General features: G+C 38.1%; 1 protein-coding gene across 1 annotated transcript in view; it reads left to right on the forward strand.

Moving 5' to 3' along the window:
- The window catches only part of RGD3 (ROOT GROWTH DEFECTIVE 3), a 216,116-nt gene that overhangs the window by 76,728 nt on the left and 121,352 nt on the right, over positions 1-18,036 (forward strand). The window contains exons 7-11 of the mRNA XM_089815160.1: positions 2,084-2,424; positions 2,565-2,673; positions 2,790-3,387; positions 3,614-3,746; positions 3,867-3,935. Of these exons, the coding sequence (XP_089671286.1) occupies positions 2,084-2,424; positions 2,565-2,673; positions 2,790-3,387; positions 3,614-3,746; positions 3,867-3,935 (1,250 nt within the window). The remainder of the gene's footprint in view (positions 1-2,083; positions 2,425-2,564; positions 2,674-2,789; positions 3,388-3,613; positions 3,747-3,866; positions 3,936-18,036) is intronic.

Consider the following 18,036-nt stretch of genomic DNA (forward strand, 5'->3'; position numbering starts at 1 on the left):
TTTGGCTGATTTTGGGGATGGGGGGTGGGGGTGACGGCTATATAAATATAGGGAATTTTTTTTTGAAGTTTCTAGATGTTTAGTCAATAGCCCCAGCAAGAGCAGCTACGTTACTTTTGTGAGTACTGCAAACTTAAATATGGAAACAGAAAATATACGAATGACTGCGATCCAATTTATTTGGAAAGTTGCCTATACATCTATGTTCCCCTGAGTTTCAGGGATGTGGACGGCAAGGGGCAATGGGATGGGATTCTGGGACGGCAATTTTTTTGGCTGATTCTGGGGATGGGGGGCGTGGGTGACGGCTATATAAATATAGGGAAATTAAAAAATATGCACTGAAATCACAAATATACATGTCATTCATATGAAACTAAGCATAAAGCATGTCATTTAAACATTATAGAACCTTAACAAACACCATTTGAATGCCAGCTACAAAAATAATAACCGATTCAGTTCTCAATAACACTATATATTAAAATTTAACTCTAGTCTATTTGCATATCAATATGTGAACAAAAATATAAGTTTAACAGTGAACAATATCATAGGAATCAGAAAATCTTAATTTGCCCAAATGCTGGCTGCCATAACATTTCATCATCATGTTCAAGTTCAACTTTATATTGCCATAAATACATTTCAGTTCTATTTTTGATGTATTAGCTCTCAATTTTAAAGTTTGTTTTAACTATGCATGTTTTATATTTGATAACAGCCGAGCAGATTACCTGTCATAAATTTCCAGCGAAGCCCCTTTAGAAACTCAATCATATCAATAAAATAAGGTTTCAACATTTATTTTTTTACTTTTTTTGTGCTTTAACATTGGGGATGACTTTCCATCTTCGGTACGATTGGGATGTCCCCAGCCGTACCGGGGACGGCTGGCCGTCCCTCATTTTTTCCTGTGATGTCCCCCTACTTCCGAGATGTCTTCTGCAATTTTAGGAATTTTGGGGATGTGGGGTGGATATCCCATGCCCGTCCCCTGTCCCGGGGACATCCCCATTTCTGGAAATTGGTGTTTTTGGGCAGTACGCGTCCCCAAGTTATGTACATCTATGAGGAAATAGGAAAATTAAATGAAATTTAAGAATGTAATTTATTTTTTGAAATTGTATAAAAAATAAATGTCATCAAAATCTCTCCTGTAACAGCTGGACATGTCCCCCGAAGAAATAAATAGAGCAGAATCTAGAGACTTGGAAACATGCCATGGGGCATGAACATCACATTTTCTAGTGGATTTTATTGGTAGGATTTTCCCATCTAAATATGGCTTTTAAGTTTTAAATTTTCAAGACAAAAAAGCATCCACTGTCCATGCAAAAGATTTACAGAGGACACAGGTTACCAGTGGATGAATACTTTGGAGAATTGGAAGCTTTATGTGATGCTATCCCTTAGAAAGTAGTCCATTTTAATCTTGTGGAAAGTATGCCCCTCTAATCAATAACTAGTTGTAGCAGATTTTTGTATGCTAAATAATATCCAAATTGGCGTTGCTTTTCCAAACTCTCAAAATGTGCATCCATAAGGTTTGTAAATGTGTGATTAATCATACCATGCAAACAAAGATTTGGAATGGTCACCCCTAGATGTGCTTAGAAAGTTTATGATTAACTTCTAAACAAAACACTTCTGACAACATCAATTTTTCTGCTTGAAAACCATATCTGTATAACTTCAAAGTTTTTCTCACTGTAATCCCACCATCATGTACAGAGTTATGTCTATTGAAGCACATTTCTCACTATATGCTTTGGACAAAAAAAACTCACTTCAGGCTATATTTATGTACAGCTTATATACGTTTCTTCAAAATCTGGATAAGTGTAATCCCCACAGTCAAGTACCGAGTCATATTTATTGTGACACATCACTTACTCTGTTCCTTTGAAGGTTCAATGTTGACAATAAATATCTTTTAAGCCTAGAAAACATTGTTTAGAACCCTATATCTTAGAGTTTTAATGGTTCTTTAGCACTTTACACATAACAGATAGGATACACAAAGAGGATGAGAAAAGACCTAGCTTGGGTGTTAATGGTTGTGCTTACTTTTGTGATGCAGGATTAGATATGTATGGCTATATGGATGATAATGATATGATACGAGATGAGGACCTTGTTATGCATAAAGTGCCGACCCAGGGAAATGGATCACAGCACATATACTGCACATCTCAATCCAGTGGCCAGCAAATTCAAAAGTTCGTTACAAACATGGGCCAAGGAATTCGTCATAGACCACTAAGTGCAAGAGAGCGCAATTCACTGAAACGTAAAGCCAAGGTTAATGTTAAAGACCATTCAAAAGGTTGGTGCGATGATGACAATCTTGAAGAAACAGTTTCAAAGAACAAACTAACTGCACAATCTGTAGGCGTGGACCAGCTACAAAAATGTAACAAGGTATATGATTATATCTATTTTCTAATTGAATGTTAATTTATCCTATCATATCTTCTGATGAAATTAGAGTTTTTTCTTCACCAACCAAATGTATTCTGGGAAATTTTGGCTGGTTTTAAAATTTATTTCTTTACTTAAAGATTTTAACAGAGACAACAGTTGATGAAGATTGTTTGGAACAAGTTGGTGATGGGAGATGGCCATTTATGTACTTTGTAGAGCAGCTCTTTCATGATATTTTTGATCCTGGTAAGTACATATTCGTTCTTTTATCTACTAGATATTTGTGGGTTACAAGTGGTTTGATCATTTTATAAAAATAAAAATTTTCTACCATGCTTTTGTGGTGTTATGTTCTTTCTCAGTCTGGGAGATACGTCATGGAAGCATTATGGCTTTGAGAGAAATTCTAAGTTACCAAGCAGCGTCTGCTGGAGTATTCATGCCTGATTTAAACACAAAAGGTGCCTGGTCTACTGAGCTGGAAGAGGACAAGAAGATTAATCCCCTAAAAAGGGAGAGGGAAATCGAATTTGATTTGAATGTTGGTTTAAATTCAGAGGATTATATGTCAGATGCAAAAAGAATAAAAATTGATCTTTCAGCTGAAACTTTGACAGAGAATGATCCTGTGAACGATCTGAAACCTGGGATACTTGTGAAACATGAAAATGGCACGTGGAATCCAAGCACTGCAGATACTCCTTGTGAAATAAGGTTGGTTTCTGCTAAGCCAGAGTTAGATTTAAATGAAGATGTAGGACCTGCACCTGCCTATGAAAGGGAAGAAATTTCTGTTCAGAAACATAAGAATATGGATATAGATTTGGGATTTGTATCAAAATTACCTAAAGACAGCAGGGCACTGAAGATGTTAAGATTAGCACAGCATGTATCAGCTAAAAATTGGGAATTCCTTCAGGACTGTGCCATTCGATTTCTTTGTGTATTATCTCTGGACCGGTAGGTCAATGTTGGGTTTGCCTATTATGTTTTGTTGCTTCTCTAATTCTTTAGTGCTCTATAGCTTCTTATTGCCCTCATTTATGGTACACCATTTCTCATATTGCTTTTTTGATTTACTTATATTGCTTTTTTTGATTTACTTAATCTATTGTCTAATAATTTTTATTTTCCTAAATTCTCACATGGAAAATATTATTGATCTTTTCTCCTTTTAACACTCCAGTTTTGGAGATTATGTTGCGGATCAGGTTGTGGCACCTGTACGAGAGACTTGTGCCCAGGCTCTTGGTGCCGTGCTTAAGCATATGCATCCTTCCATGGTCTATGAGACCTTGAGCACTCTTCTTCAAATGCAGGTTACATCATATGATTTTTTTTGTGTTGTTTATACTTATTGTGCTGTTTACTATCTAGCAAGGACAACTTTTAGGGGAAGTAAACTGAATGAAAGAATATTTGGTTGATTCTTGTTCTAGCATCGTCAAGAATGGGAAGTTCGACATGGGAGCCTCTTAGGTATCAAATATTTGGTTGCAATTCGCCAGGTAAGGAGATATAATGTTATTTAGTATTTCCTTTTGCATGGTTTGTTAGATAATTGTCATTGAAGTCAAAGCGTGAAGCGTGCAATAAATGATAAAGTATTTAAAGAATATTTGGTAGAAGGAATATGCTGTATGGTGCTGCTAGAAAGAATATGCTGTTGCGTTAAAACAAATTTGCCTAATGTTTGATATTGCTAAAAGGTCAGCATTGCCGAGAAAACAAGTGCTACATAGTGGCTAGTACAAGCCGTCATAGTATTGTAAATATTGAAATAAATTTGTTTATTATGAATTCGGAGATAGATTAAGCAATTATAATTATAATAATAAATTTAATTTAAATTATTTTTTAATACTATATACTATATTATAGTTAAAATATTATAGTCAAAATATTATACTTTTGAAAAAATAAATCAAAATTTTAATTTATGTAATTATAATAATAATAAAATTAAATTATATTTAATAAATTATAGATAAATGTAAGTTAATTGTTAACTAATTTAATATATCCTAGATTTACAAAAAATATAAGTATGTTGATAATAGATATATTATACTATAATAATGTAATATTAGAAAATCTTCTACTACTATTATTATTATTATTATATGATGTACTATAGCAAAATCTTTCGGAATAATGTAATATAATTTGTAATAATAAAAATAAACTCTAAATAATTTACATACTCTTTTTACCAAACTTTCAATATATATATACATCATATTTTATAATTTTTCGCATGCTAATTCTAGTTTCTTTTTGCTTGATAATAGGTTAAATTTGATTTAAAAGCATAACCGGAAAATAACTTAGCCTAGGCTAAGGGCAGAAACAAACATGGGTATCACTATGCTGAAGTGAGGAAATACCAAGAACCATATCAATAGGAACACCTAGCAAACAAATGAAAACCACATTACATCTTAGCATCGATGCCAACTATATAATGAGATCTGAGAACCATATCAAAAGAATCTTTCTTGATTTTCCTTTCCTCTTTCCCTTTCACACTCTGCCACCCATCCTCAATATTGGCTGTCATATTTTGCCATATTGTAGATCTAGTTTCACAAAGTAGACTTGCTAAATTCTGTCGCTCATTGAAATATCCCAAACCGGATATTTACTTGATTTCCTTTTCAACAATATATTCAGGACGTAAAAACATAGGCAGATGTATTACAATAACACAATAGAAACCAGCAAAAACTCCAATAGATATTAAATCATTCTTTCTCAAAATGATACTTAGGATTCAAGCATATAAAAATGCATTACAGACCTACAATATAAAACCAAAAAACTCTCATAAAACTCCTTAAAACCACGTTATTGCATTGTACCACGGCAATACAATAACCAACATTCAAAATCCAATCTTAAACACTCAATTTACAGTCAGATTGGAACACTACGTAAGAACCTATATGCGCATAGGAGACACTTGAAGTGATGTCTCCATAGACAATGGGTTTGCGTCCATTGTTTGCGGGCACGAGGGGCTATGTCCTCACACTGGCTAAAAGCTGAAGCTTTTCAAATACTCTCGCAAGAGAGAAATTGAGATCTGAATAATAAATCAAGCATGCCAAAAGAGTCTCTTCTCCTTTTATTCTCACAGCTATGACTTTTCGACTTCCCTATTGGCTTTTCGTCTCATCTCTCCTTGTCATCTTTAGCCCACTTTGAATATTAAATTGACCTTTTATAATAGGAGTCCCCGATGTCATAGTCAATTTTAATATCATATAAATGTGTCCTTTAATATTTCTAATGTCCCAAAAAGGGGACATCACAAATCTCCCCTCCTTGAAATTGCTTGTCCTTAAGCAATCAGTACCAGGATCCCATACGAATTTGCAGGTAGCCTTGTAGCCCAAACTGAGAACCAAACCAGTCACATTGCGAAGCAAGGTGTCACTCTGCAACTCAATACACTGTCAACACTTGGATCCCAAACCCTGCTGTCCTCACCAGCTGCTATGATGAGGTTGAAGTGTGTCCAGGAGCTATCTATAACCCAGTAGATGGTGACAACCTGAGCAAAATAGATGATGTAAGAAGCAAGCTGCATAAAAGCTGAAAATAACACCATGGGCGCATCAAATACCATACTATCGTCGTCAATCTGGATAACCTCTGGGTACATAGGTACTACGAAATAGAGTGAAGCTGAAAAACCGTTCCTTGTGATTGCAACATAACTCTCATCAATACTCCACCAAGATCTATCCAATGGTTGATGTAGGAAATCCATCCAACTTCTGTATGGGATGAAATAGGAAACCATATTTGGACTCATCCAATGACAAGCAACGGTAGTCAAATCACTACTCCCATCTTGTGACCAAGATTCACTGCTAGGAATCGTACCAAGATTCCATACCCTGAAATCAGAATCATCCTCTTCATGGCAATCAAAAGAAGTTCCCTCGTTTATCACAAAAGGGGATTATCGGAAGTCCAATCAGCATCTACTTCAAACAAAGGGTTGTCTACAAGCTGAATGTGATCCAAAGTTTTAGTACTTGATCTTTTAGGACAATTGTCCAAGTCATAAGTCTACTGAATGCTATCAAGTTCCTCAATTACTTCTTGGAAAAACTCTTGCGTCTCTTTATCCTCATGTTCCCGAAAATAGTTTGTGGTCATGATCTGATTATCCAATTAGTGAAGAGATAATTGAGTATCATCCAATGTTTCATGAGCATACTTAAGCTCCCTGTTGAGCTCCTTATTCTCATTCCTTTCTTTATTCAACTGATCGACATACATTCTAGCCACCTTAAGAGCATAATCCGCTCTCTTTCAACTTTTGGGTAATCGGGTGGATGGGCTGAGAGTTAAGCCTTCTATGAAGATCACCGAAGTTGTAGAACTTGAATGATGTATCAGTTAAATTCTTTAACTCACTTTCTAGGCCTATAAGTTTATCATAACATGCTGCTTTGATTGCCATTTGCTATGATTTCAAAAGATGCGATTCTCGATAAATAGCCGTTTGAAATAGTGAGGAAACAAATTAGAGGCAATTCAGATGAAATAGATGTAGAAATCTGAACGTTGGTGCCACATGAATGAAATTAAGTTCAACCAACAATCATAACGGCAGGATTTGCAATAAATTTCATAATCAATGGCTATGTAAAACTTTCTGTTTCCATGCACATAAAGATTCATAAATCCGAAAGCCATATTACTTCACTTAATGTGGAGTCGTATCGTAAAAAGCCCTTTACCAAAACAAGGGTTTTTAGTTTATCGGAAAGTACCTTGTTTACTTCAGGATCCAGAGTAAGGATTTATATGATAACTTAATATGTGCGAAGGAGAGAGTGCAAATCTACTTTTCCGTAAGCCCAGTTTTCTTTTGATTCAGAATCGCAGTGCGGGGAATGATCTTTCAATGCCTTGGGCACTTCATTTTCTCATTCTCCGCCCTAAGCACTCAATACTAGATTTGCTTTATGTCAGGTTTGCACCTCTATTATTGAATCTTCTGGAAGCATCTTTTATATTTCCTAAGGATGAAAAACGCTTCTGAAAGCAACACTTTCCGGAGAGAGGAAAATTTTATAGCATTTTCCCTTTGATCTCAATTAGATAGCTTTGAGGTGAGATTTCGAGCATGGATCCTTTATTACGGGCTCATAATAGTTCTTTTAGCATCATGCTTGGGTTTCATTTATGCATAAAGACTTGGAATTAGGCACAAGCCATATTGGCTTCGGAAATAGAACATAATGCTCTCATTTCCATCAGTGAGTAGTTGGAAACCTGCAGACCCGTCTTTCTTCATAGAACTAGATTTTACCTTTAAAACTTGATTCGAGACCTTCTGGGCTGCAACTTGCACTTTCCTTGATGTTTCCATTATGAGACAATTAAGTGTACAACTTATTTATACCATCGTGACTTTGTTCCTCGGTTACATGCTTGATGAACTTTGCAAAGGGGAAAACCAGCTCGATTGTTCAAAATCCGAAGGAAAAGAGAATGCTGGTGCAATTTGACAGTTACAGAGACAAGAAAAACTTACTTCTCGTTGGGAAGACACTTAAAACACATCCCAACCAAAGCTAAATCACCAAAACCCTGAATGACAAGAAACCCGCATGGAAGGATGGGGAAAGGCAAAGCAAGGATATCCGGAAAAGAAGTTAAAGTGAGAGCCTTGGGGATTTGATGAGAAGTAAGTCACCTAAAGGCTATTTTGACATGCAATCTTGAATAGAATCTTAGTAAATTCCAACCACTACAACTCACAGGGGAACAACTAAAAGTTGACAATAGTGCACAAATCAAAAAATTCGAGGTCAACATTACTTCCAGTTTATTGAACGTTTCAATAAAGTGCTCATAGGATTGTGATAAACTTTTCAGAGTAATGACTACCATATACTCTTCCTCCATTGGACGACCAATGGGCTTAAGCTGATCCCAGATGTCCTTAATCTTTAGAAGATGTTCTTGTAAGGACATGTGCTCTTGCATAATAAAAGAGAATAGCTGATTCTTCAGAAAGAAAGCTCTTCTTATGTTTGATGTCTTGTAGAGATCCTTTAGTGTAATCCACATCTCTACAGCTGTCTTGCTTGATGACACTTGAGGCAATTGGTCATCAGTAATTGAAATTTGAATGAGCATATCTTCTTCACAATTACACTCATCAAACTCATCTTAGGTAGCATCGAGTGTGGTAGGACGAGTCTTGGGATCCACTATAACTGCCTCAAGGTGACGGTACTCAAAGCTCGTCATAATTTTGTACTTCTAGGTGTTGTAGTTCTTGTTGAGTCACTGATTTCCTTCTAATAGAAAATTGGAGAGATATGCCATGACATGTTTTCCGGTACACGAACTTTAAGGTAGATTTACGAAAGAGCCAACAAAAATGAAAAGACACCCAAAAGAGAGCCCAAAAAGCTCAAGAAGAATCCGATGCTAGATTTTGAATCTGCTAGCTCAAACATTGAGGTATGTCAAATGATGCAACCATAAAAAATTGAAGGCAACCCAAATGACGGTTTGAAAATCCCACCACAAATTTGCAAACAATTTTTTTATAGAGAAAGAAAACTAGGGTTTGTGAATAAAAACATAGTTGGTGGCCATGGATGACTAAATAACTAGTAAAAAGTGGCGTTTGTAGACAATTGAGGATGTATATTTCAAAGACATCCAACAAACTTCATTGTTGAGCAAAAACAACCACTTTTATGGTCGGAGGTGTTGGTTCCCAAAAACACAAATTGGAATCCTACAAGTCTTGCCGACTCGATGTTGTGATATCCAACTGGTTATGACTAACGTAACAAGATCAATCAGCTCGATCTTTTGCACTTTTGGCTCCGCAAGGCTAAGGCGGGTGCACCTAATCCTAAACAAAACACTTAGGTCCAAAATGCTTATAGTAGATCAATTTGAATATGAATGCAACAAAAGTTTCCTAGATGGCAAGAAATATAGAAAACTTTCAATTTGCACAAAAATGCGAAAATTGCTGAAATAATGCCAAGTTTGTAACTTTAGAAAGTAAAAGCTTCAAACTTGTAGATTGTGATTTTAGAAACAAAATAATAATTATATGAATGTGAGTGTATATGAAATAAAGAGTAATTATAAATTGTTGAAAGTTGAAACAAATGAATATCCTAAATTTTCAAAGGAAAGATATGAAATAATTGCCGCTATATAGATTATGAATCACGAGCAGTATAAAGACCAATGCCAAAATTCAAAGGGCAATAGAGTCAATATTATAAGTTTATAACTTACAACTTTATAAAATCCTACACACTTCAACTATAAATAATTTAATAATCAAGATGCGATGGATCAAATATATATATGCATGCAATTTCAAACTTGTCTAGACGACGCTTTAACTCCTAAGGTACAGAGACAAACTAGACACAGATACAGAAATAATTAAATATTTCACTATATCTATGATAATTGAGTTTAAAATGCTATAAATGATCCAAACCACTTATCTGATATTTAAATTATATACATAATTTAAAAAAATATTTATAAAGGGCAAAACTATATAATATTTTGACTCTAAAGCTTTGTGCAAACAAATAAAATAAATATTCTTACTGGTTATGCGAGAAATGAAAATACAATGAAGACACTCATTACTGATGCTCAATCCACTGCATCCAATGTTGTCGGCAAAATGTATAGTGTAGCTGACGGGTAGAGTAGTATCCGAACGGGTGCGTGACGCATGAGTCACCCCTTCGGAAAGGTATATGTACATGTCTGAGATGGACTTTGGAAGGAGGAGATATAATCGATTGATCATTGTAGTCATTGTAATCAGATTGTAATCTGCAAGTGCATACATGAATAAAGTATCTGTTCTGAATTGAATCGTGTTATACATGCGTTGAACTTCTTACCCTATGCGGTAAACATTTGGCACCGTTGCTAGACGTACCTGGAACGAACGAATGATATGAAGATTAATGCCGAATTTGTCAAACAAAGATCGGAATAAGGTGAAAGATAAGAATGAACTAAGTACAACAAAAGAAATTTTAATTTTAACACAGCAAGAAAAACGCAGACAGAGACTTCAGCAAATTGCCGAGGGGCACCGAAGGGGTGAAGAGGCACAGACAGAGGGAGTGCACTCACCTAGTAGGCTGAGGAGTGCCGAGGAATTGCTGGAAGAAACTCGACAATGCTTGAATTTGGTGGAGGAAACAAGGGAAGAATTCTTTAACTTGTATACGCCAAGGGGAGAGTGTCCGAACGGAAGGGAAGCAACTCACACGGCTCGGAGTGCCGAGCGAGCACGAGCGTGGAGTGATCTCTTCGTTCCTGATACACCGGACAAACGGATACAGGCGGAGAATAGAACGTCACTAGAAGACTTTTCACCAGACAACGTAGTTGTTGGAAACAAGACTGTTATTCAGAACAACGCGGGAGCACAGAACAGCGCGGGAGTCCAGAACAGTGCGGGAGCACAGAACAGCGCGGGAGTCCAGAACAGCGCAAGAGCTCAGAACAGCGCGGGTACACAAGTACCTCAGAATCAAAGGCAAGTAACGATGGCTGGCTCTAAAGAAAAGTTACCCAAGTTTCACAGTGATGGTTCAACAGACCCTATCAGACATTGTAAAACGTGTGAAACCATATGGACGACAAATGGCGTGACGGATGAGGATGATTGGGTAAGACAATTTCCAGTGACCCTACGGAGTGTGGCGATAGACTGGTTTTCTGACACTAGTCCTCAGAAACTTAATACATGGAAAAATGTTAAAAAAGAATTTATGGCAGAATTCAGATTGCTCCGAGATGATAATGAAATAGTGGCAGAAATCTACAGCACCAAACAAGGAAAGAATGAGACAGTCCGAACCTATGCCAGGCGACTGAAAGAATTGATCGGAAAGATGGAGAGTCAACCAGCGGATGGGTTGAAAAAAGGGTAGTTCGCGGAGGGGCTACGACCGACTCTTAAAAAGAAAATGAAGATTGTACCACCGTCATCGTACACCGATGCATATACTCGTGCCATGGATTTAGAAAACAAACAGAAGACGAGTAAGAAGAAGAAACATAAGTCCTCTGATTCAGATGATTCATCCTCGGAGAGTAGTAGTAGTGATGAGGAATCAAACAAAAAGGTGAAAGCGCTACAGAAAGACATGTTGCGGATGATGAAAGAATTCAAAAATTTGAAAAAGAGTCCAGATATAGTAAAAGGAGAACTGTGGTGTACAGATTGCAAGGAGGACGGCCATATGAAGGGTTCATGCCCGAAGAAGCAGTTTTGTGACATCTGCCAGGTGGCGGGGCATTCCTTGAAAGAGTGCCCGTTTAACTTGAAAACAAAAGGACACCAGCAGGTGTTACTAACGCAGGAAGCGTCGAACAATAGCAACAACGCGGGCAATGATGGAACTTCAGGTGGATATCGATATAATAATAGACGCGGAAGGGGTGGAAACAATAACAATAACAATGGAGGCCGGAGTAGAATACAATATGATGCGAGTGGACGAACGATGACACAGTGTCGGGCATGTAATCTTTGGGGTCACTTCGCGAGGGACTGTACTACGAAGGAGACGCTGCAGCTACTGTGCAGATGGTGTGGTCCAGGGGACCATGAAGATTCAAAATGTCCAAAGCAAAGCGTAAATTTATTAAGTATTGAAACAAGTAATGAGAACATGTTGGCAATCACACGGGAGCAGGCGAGGAAGGCAAAATATCCGAATGCGGAAGAAGAGAAGGAGAGGTTACAAAAAGCCCGAGCAGAGGTAGAGAACCAGATGAGAGCGGAGAAGTCACAAGTAAATGACACTGCTGAAACTTCGAAAAGAAACTTGGCGGAACAAAACATGGTGAAGCAGATAATGCAAATGGAAGTGCCAATTAAATTAAATGATCTTCTCACCATGCCACATTTGCGTACGGCTATTATTAATATGACACCATCCCCGAGAATGACGGAGGAATCAAAGGATAGTAAGAAAACAGCCATAGCAGCAGCAACAGATCTGATGTTACTAGCACTTAGGACAGGTAGACATCCAACAATGGTGGAGATGGGCATTCTGGGCACGATGCTAACAGATACAATAGTAGACGGAGGATCGGGAGTGAATGTGATGCCAGAAGATATCTCGAAGAAACTTGGACAACCAACACTATGGCCACCCACCTTCCAGTTACTTACAGCAGATCAACATGGGATAAAACCCTTGGGCACTCTAATGGCACAACCGGTAACAATTTGGACACAACCATTTTTATTGGATTTTGTAGTTATTCCATTAAAGAGAAGAGGGTAGGACGCCATCCTAGGACGGGGGTGGTTGGTGCAAGCTAAGGTAAAGCATGATTGAAAAGGAACACCCTGTCAATGGAGAAGGGAGGTAGGAGATTTATAATCGATTTGCATACACAGATGGTAGGAGAAGAAGCTGCATCGTTGGACTCAGAAGGCGGTGGCGAGAGTGATGACAAAGGGAAAAAGAGGATGGAACTAGATGATGAAGGGGTACTGAGAATAGGAGGGTCAACTGATGATGACCTAAACTCAGTAAACGGATTGCTACATTGGCAAATGGAAGATTATGAGGTCTTTCCGAGCTGCAATATTTTGAGTATCGAGGAAGGGAAAGAAGGCTATGAGTTTCCGAAGGAGTATAGTGAACTGAAGGAGGGAGAAGCGTAGGTGGATGAAACACCTGCCCATACGTTCAGTAAAGATAAACCAATAAAGTATGAAGAGCTGACAGTGAAAACAATGAACTTGGGTGATGAGGAAATCTGAAGAACATTCGTGTAGGAGATGATTGGAACCCAGTATTAAAGGCAGCAGCTTGGACGTATAAAGACTTAAAAGAAGTACCACCAGAGCTATGTGTCCACCGGATACCATTAATTGAAGGTGCGTTACTTGTACGGAAGCGGCCGTACCGAAGGAATAAGAACTATGCAGCATGGGCCGTGGAAGTTGCACAAAATAGGTGGAAGGTATGGCGTCAGAAACGTTTAAAATTAAAAAGATTTCAACCTGGTCAGTTAGTACTAAAGTATAATGGACGAAATGAAATAAGGCCTGAAAAATTTAAAGTTAAATGGGTTGGACCGTATAAGATACGGGTGTATATGAGCAATGATAGTATGCTAATAGAAACCAAATTTAAATAAAGCTTCTACAAACTAAACAAAATTCATAAACTTCAAGATAGACTAAGATGAGCTCTCAATTGAGAATATGAGCCATTAATGGGCTCTCTCAATGAGAAGCTCTCTTGTTGAGTGGCTTTGTCTAAATAGATAGGATGTATGCTCAAGCTTATGCTTCAAAAAGGGCTTCAAATGGAGTTGGAATTTGGGTGTGAGTGTATGGTTTTGATGTAAAATGGCTTCTTAAAATGGCATTATGACTTTACTTCATGGATTGTGTTCTTTTGCAAAGGGGAAGGATCCAATTTATAGGCAAGAGGCTTGAGGGATTGAGGGCTAAGATGCAAGGATGGGGAAAAGCTCATGGAGGGCTCAGATTGCATGAGAGGAGAGCACATGGATTGTGCTTCCTTACAGCCAATCAAGGAGTGACACGTCACAGGGTGAGAGGATGGAGGAAAGGGGAAGGATGAGTTAACAAAGGAGGCTCAAGAGATAAACTCTTCATAAAGACCCTCATAATGGCTTGTAACAGCAATGAAAGGGCCTGGAAGAGTCATTTATGGCCTAGTGGGCTTCATAAAGTTTTATGGTTGGGATATTTTGAGGGAGATGAAAGGAATTTCGACTTGGGCTTGATTAGGAAGGTTTTAAGCTTGCTTAGGATTGTGCAAATGATTAGAGGATGGATTAGGATGGTTTAGGATTAGCTTAGGGATAGGCAAGTGGATGGCATTTAATGAGGGTGGGTGAAGGAGGAGATATTTGTTAACTTTGGCTTGGGTTAGTAAGTCTTAACTCATGTTTAGGGATTGTGACAAGGTTAGGAGGGGATTAGGATTAGGTTTAAAGACATCTTCTAGAAGAGTCTAGACTTTGGATGAGGATAAAGACTTTCTAGAATAGTCTAGAACTTCCTAGGATGAGGATGAAGACTTTCTAGAAGAGTCTAAAACTTCTTAGGATGAGGATAAATTAGATTTTTAGGAAATAAATAAAATTTTATTTATTTCAAGGGTTTGGGTTGAAGAGATAGTTATTAAAACTTTTTTAATAAACCTGAGGATTAATATTTAATCTTAATTAAATATTTTGAGTTGGGATTAGGGGTAGGAAATGATGGGATTGGCCTTTAATTAAAATTAAAGAAGGATTAGAAGATTTTGGAAGAGGTTAGAGGTCTTAAGGAAATTGGCCAAGTTTTGGGCAAAAAATAATTTTTAAATTTATTTTGGGCTTTTTGGTCAATTTATTAATTAAATAATTAATAAATAAGGAAATAATGTTTAAATAAGATTTAAACATTTTTATGAGGGATTCTTTAATTAAATATTTTTAATTAAGATAAAGGGATTTAATGGCATAAAAATAAATAAATAAATAAAATAAATAATTAATTAATAAATGATGATGTCATCAAGAATTTTTCAGAAAATAAAAATACTTTATTTTCTAAGGGATTTTAGGTGTCTACATTTTGCCCTTCTTTGATGTGATACCGCAAGTGGCATGGCATTAAAGATAAGAAAATAAGATGCCCAAAGCTAGAGCAGAAGAGGAGAGAATGGACTGCGAGATGCCCCTCAAGAAGCTGGCGGGGAGAGAAAGCGAGGCTCAAAAACTTCTTGAAAAATACAAGAATCCGGGATAAGCAAGGAGACTCATATTGGCAAAGAGAAGGGGCTGAATTAGTTCAAACTCTCACTATGGGAGAATGATAAAGGAGAATCAGAGGCACAAGAGGAAGCAAGTTTAAGACTTTAGGGAAGATGGAGGATGAAGGAGCGGAGCACTATAAAAAGGAATCCAGGATAGGGAGATGGATGAGGGGATTATAAAGCTGATGCAATAGGATTTCAAAGAGTCAGATTGGCGGAAGATGGGTTTCGGAGATCCCTAGGACTAGGATTGTGGAGCTCGAAAGAAGAGGCTTGGTGGATTGATTGGATTGGTGGATCCCTAAGACTAGGATTGTGGATCCCTAAAGCTAAAAGTGCAGATTGATTCAAAGAGATACTGATGCATAAGCTGGGGTAGGAGAGACAGATGCTGGATATGGATGGGGAATAATGGAGATGAAGGGAAACCATTGAAGCTTTTTTAAGCAGGGGGATACTTCAAAGAGAAGTACCACCATGTAGTTGAGCACTAGATTTGCTATAGGACTATTGGTTAATTGCCAAGGTTACCAAGAACATCAAGGCCGTGCCACCAACCGTCCAGAGGACTGACAGACTGACTCATAACAAACACGCAAGGATTGCCCCAGCATCACACATGAATCCCAGAGGAAGCAGCGTGGAACCAACACTGGGTAACCCACAAGTAGAAAAGAAAAACAAACAAAAGACTTGATCAAGACCTTACACTCAGATTGCTCCATTCGCAGTATACCATGATATGGAAGATCGTGGCAACCTTGAGGAGGGAACAAGGAGATTGCTTGGAAAAGATACTTCAAGACCCAAAAGGGAAGATTCTAAATCAAAAGAAAGAGAAAATCCAAAAGAGAACCGTTTGCCAACGAGATGGGTAGGATGAGGTACTAATGGACCAAGATCAGACATGTGGAAAGCTATATCCTGCAAGGATCTATTGGAGAGCACCTAAGCTGGTGGATTTTGCATGAGTGATGCGTCTGGCAAGCTGAACTAAGAAGGATAACACTTTGGTGACAGGGGATCTAGCTAAAGGATGCATTAGAATAGCTAACCAAGGGTTGTGCGATGTGTGCAATATGCTGATCAAGGAGAAACTGACACGAAAGCTGGATAGATACAATGGTACTAAGCTAAAGAGGATGTACAAGCTGACGGACCAAGATATGTTACAAATGTTCAAGGTTGTTCATGTCTTGGTTTTTGTGAAATGGAAATGTTCGTGAAGGGTGGGATGTCTGCAATAGTTGATAGGCGGATAGGTAGATGGTTTGCGAAAAACTTAAGGAAAATGGGATTCTTTGTGTGCATGTGATAGGATAGAAGCTAGGATACAAGATTTGGCATATAATACAAGCTGGAATATGGTACAAGCTTTGGACAAGATTTGGATATACAAGCTATGATACAAGGGTTGATACAAGATTTACAAGCTGGGGTACAAGATTTACAAGCTGAGGTACAAGATTTACAAGCAGTACAGGAGGTATTTACAAGTTTCATTAGATTTTGGATATTTGGTCGGAACACGAAGAGAACAAGCAGGTGTTTTATTGGATTGTGAATGGATGGATGAGGGATAGGATAGTGATAGATAATGGATTAGTCTTAGTACACAAGGCGCCTAAATTACTAGGCTTTTGCCAAGGTACCTATCCAAGGTGCTTGAATTGCCAAGTTTTCACCATTGGACGCTTATTTCTCTTTACTATTTTTTTGTATTTTTCAAAAGCTGGGTATACCAAGGATCTCCAAGCATAGAACATCTTGAGATGAATGATGTTAGTAGGATCATTCAAGAGTTCTCCTTCCGGTGTAGATAGCTGATAGGCTCCGAGCTAAAGGAGGCAGTGACAACATAAAGACCAAGCTAGGTAGGTTCAAACTTTCATATTTTCTTTGAGGACCATGTCGCCCGGCTGAAAGTGTCGTGGAAGCACCTTCTTGTTGAAATTCCTTTTGAGACGAGTTTGATAGACTGTGAGATGATCATAGGCTTGTTGTTGCTTTTCGTCTAAGAGATCTAGTTGGGTGAGTCTGGCTACTCTATATTCTTCATCTGATATTTGCCCTCGCAAAGATATGCACAAGGAGGAAAGTTCAACCTCTATGGGTAGTACCGCTTCGGCACCATAGACTAGGGAGTATGGAGTTGTTCCTGTGGATGTACGGAAGGAGGTTCGATAGGCCCATAGGGCTGGATTTATTTGTAGGTGCCAATCGTGGCCGGAATCATTGACAACTTTCTTTAGGATTTTGAGGAGGGTTTTGTTAGTTGCCTCTGCCTGGCCGTTACCTTGTGGGAAATATGGGCTAGAAAAGCGGTGATGGATGCAGAGGGAAGTGCATAGTTCTTCCATGTTGAGATTTTCAAAGTTATCTCCGTGGTCGGTGAAGATGGTGGATGGGATGCCGAAGCGGCAAACAATGTGGTACAAGATGAACTTGGAGACCTGAACTCCTGTAGCTGAGACTAGGGGGACTGCTTCCACCCACTTAGTGAAATAGTCTGTAGTTGTTATTATCCATTTATGTCCATCAGATGAGAGAGGTGTGATAGTTCCAACTAGATCAAGGCCCCAACAAGTGAAAGGCCAAGGTGGTGCAATAGGCTGTAGATCTTGTGCTGGAGCGTGCACAAGATTTGCGTGTTGCTGACATGGGAGACACTTTCTGACAAAGTCACAGGAGTCTTCTTTGATGGTAGGCCAATAGTAGCCTGCTCTAAGGATTTGTTGCACGAGGACAATACCCCTCGTGTGGGCAC

Source organism: Cupressus sempervirens, chromosome 2, assembly GCF_028749045.1.
Source record: "Cupressus sempervirens isolate cs-2001-9-10 chromosome 2, ASM2874904v1, whole genome shotgun sequence".
NCBI classification, from domain to species: Eukaryota; Viridiplantae; Streptophyta; class Pinopsida; order Cupressales; family Cupressaceae; genus Cupressus; species Cupressus sempervirens.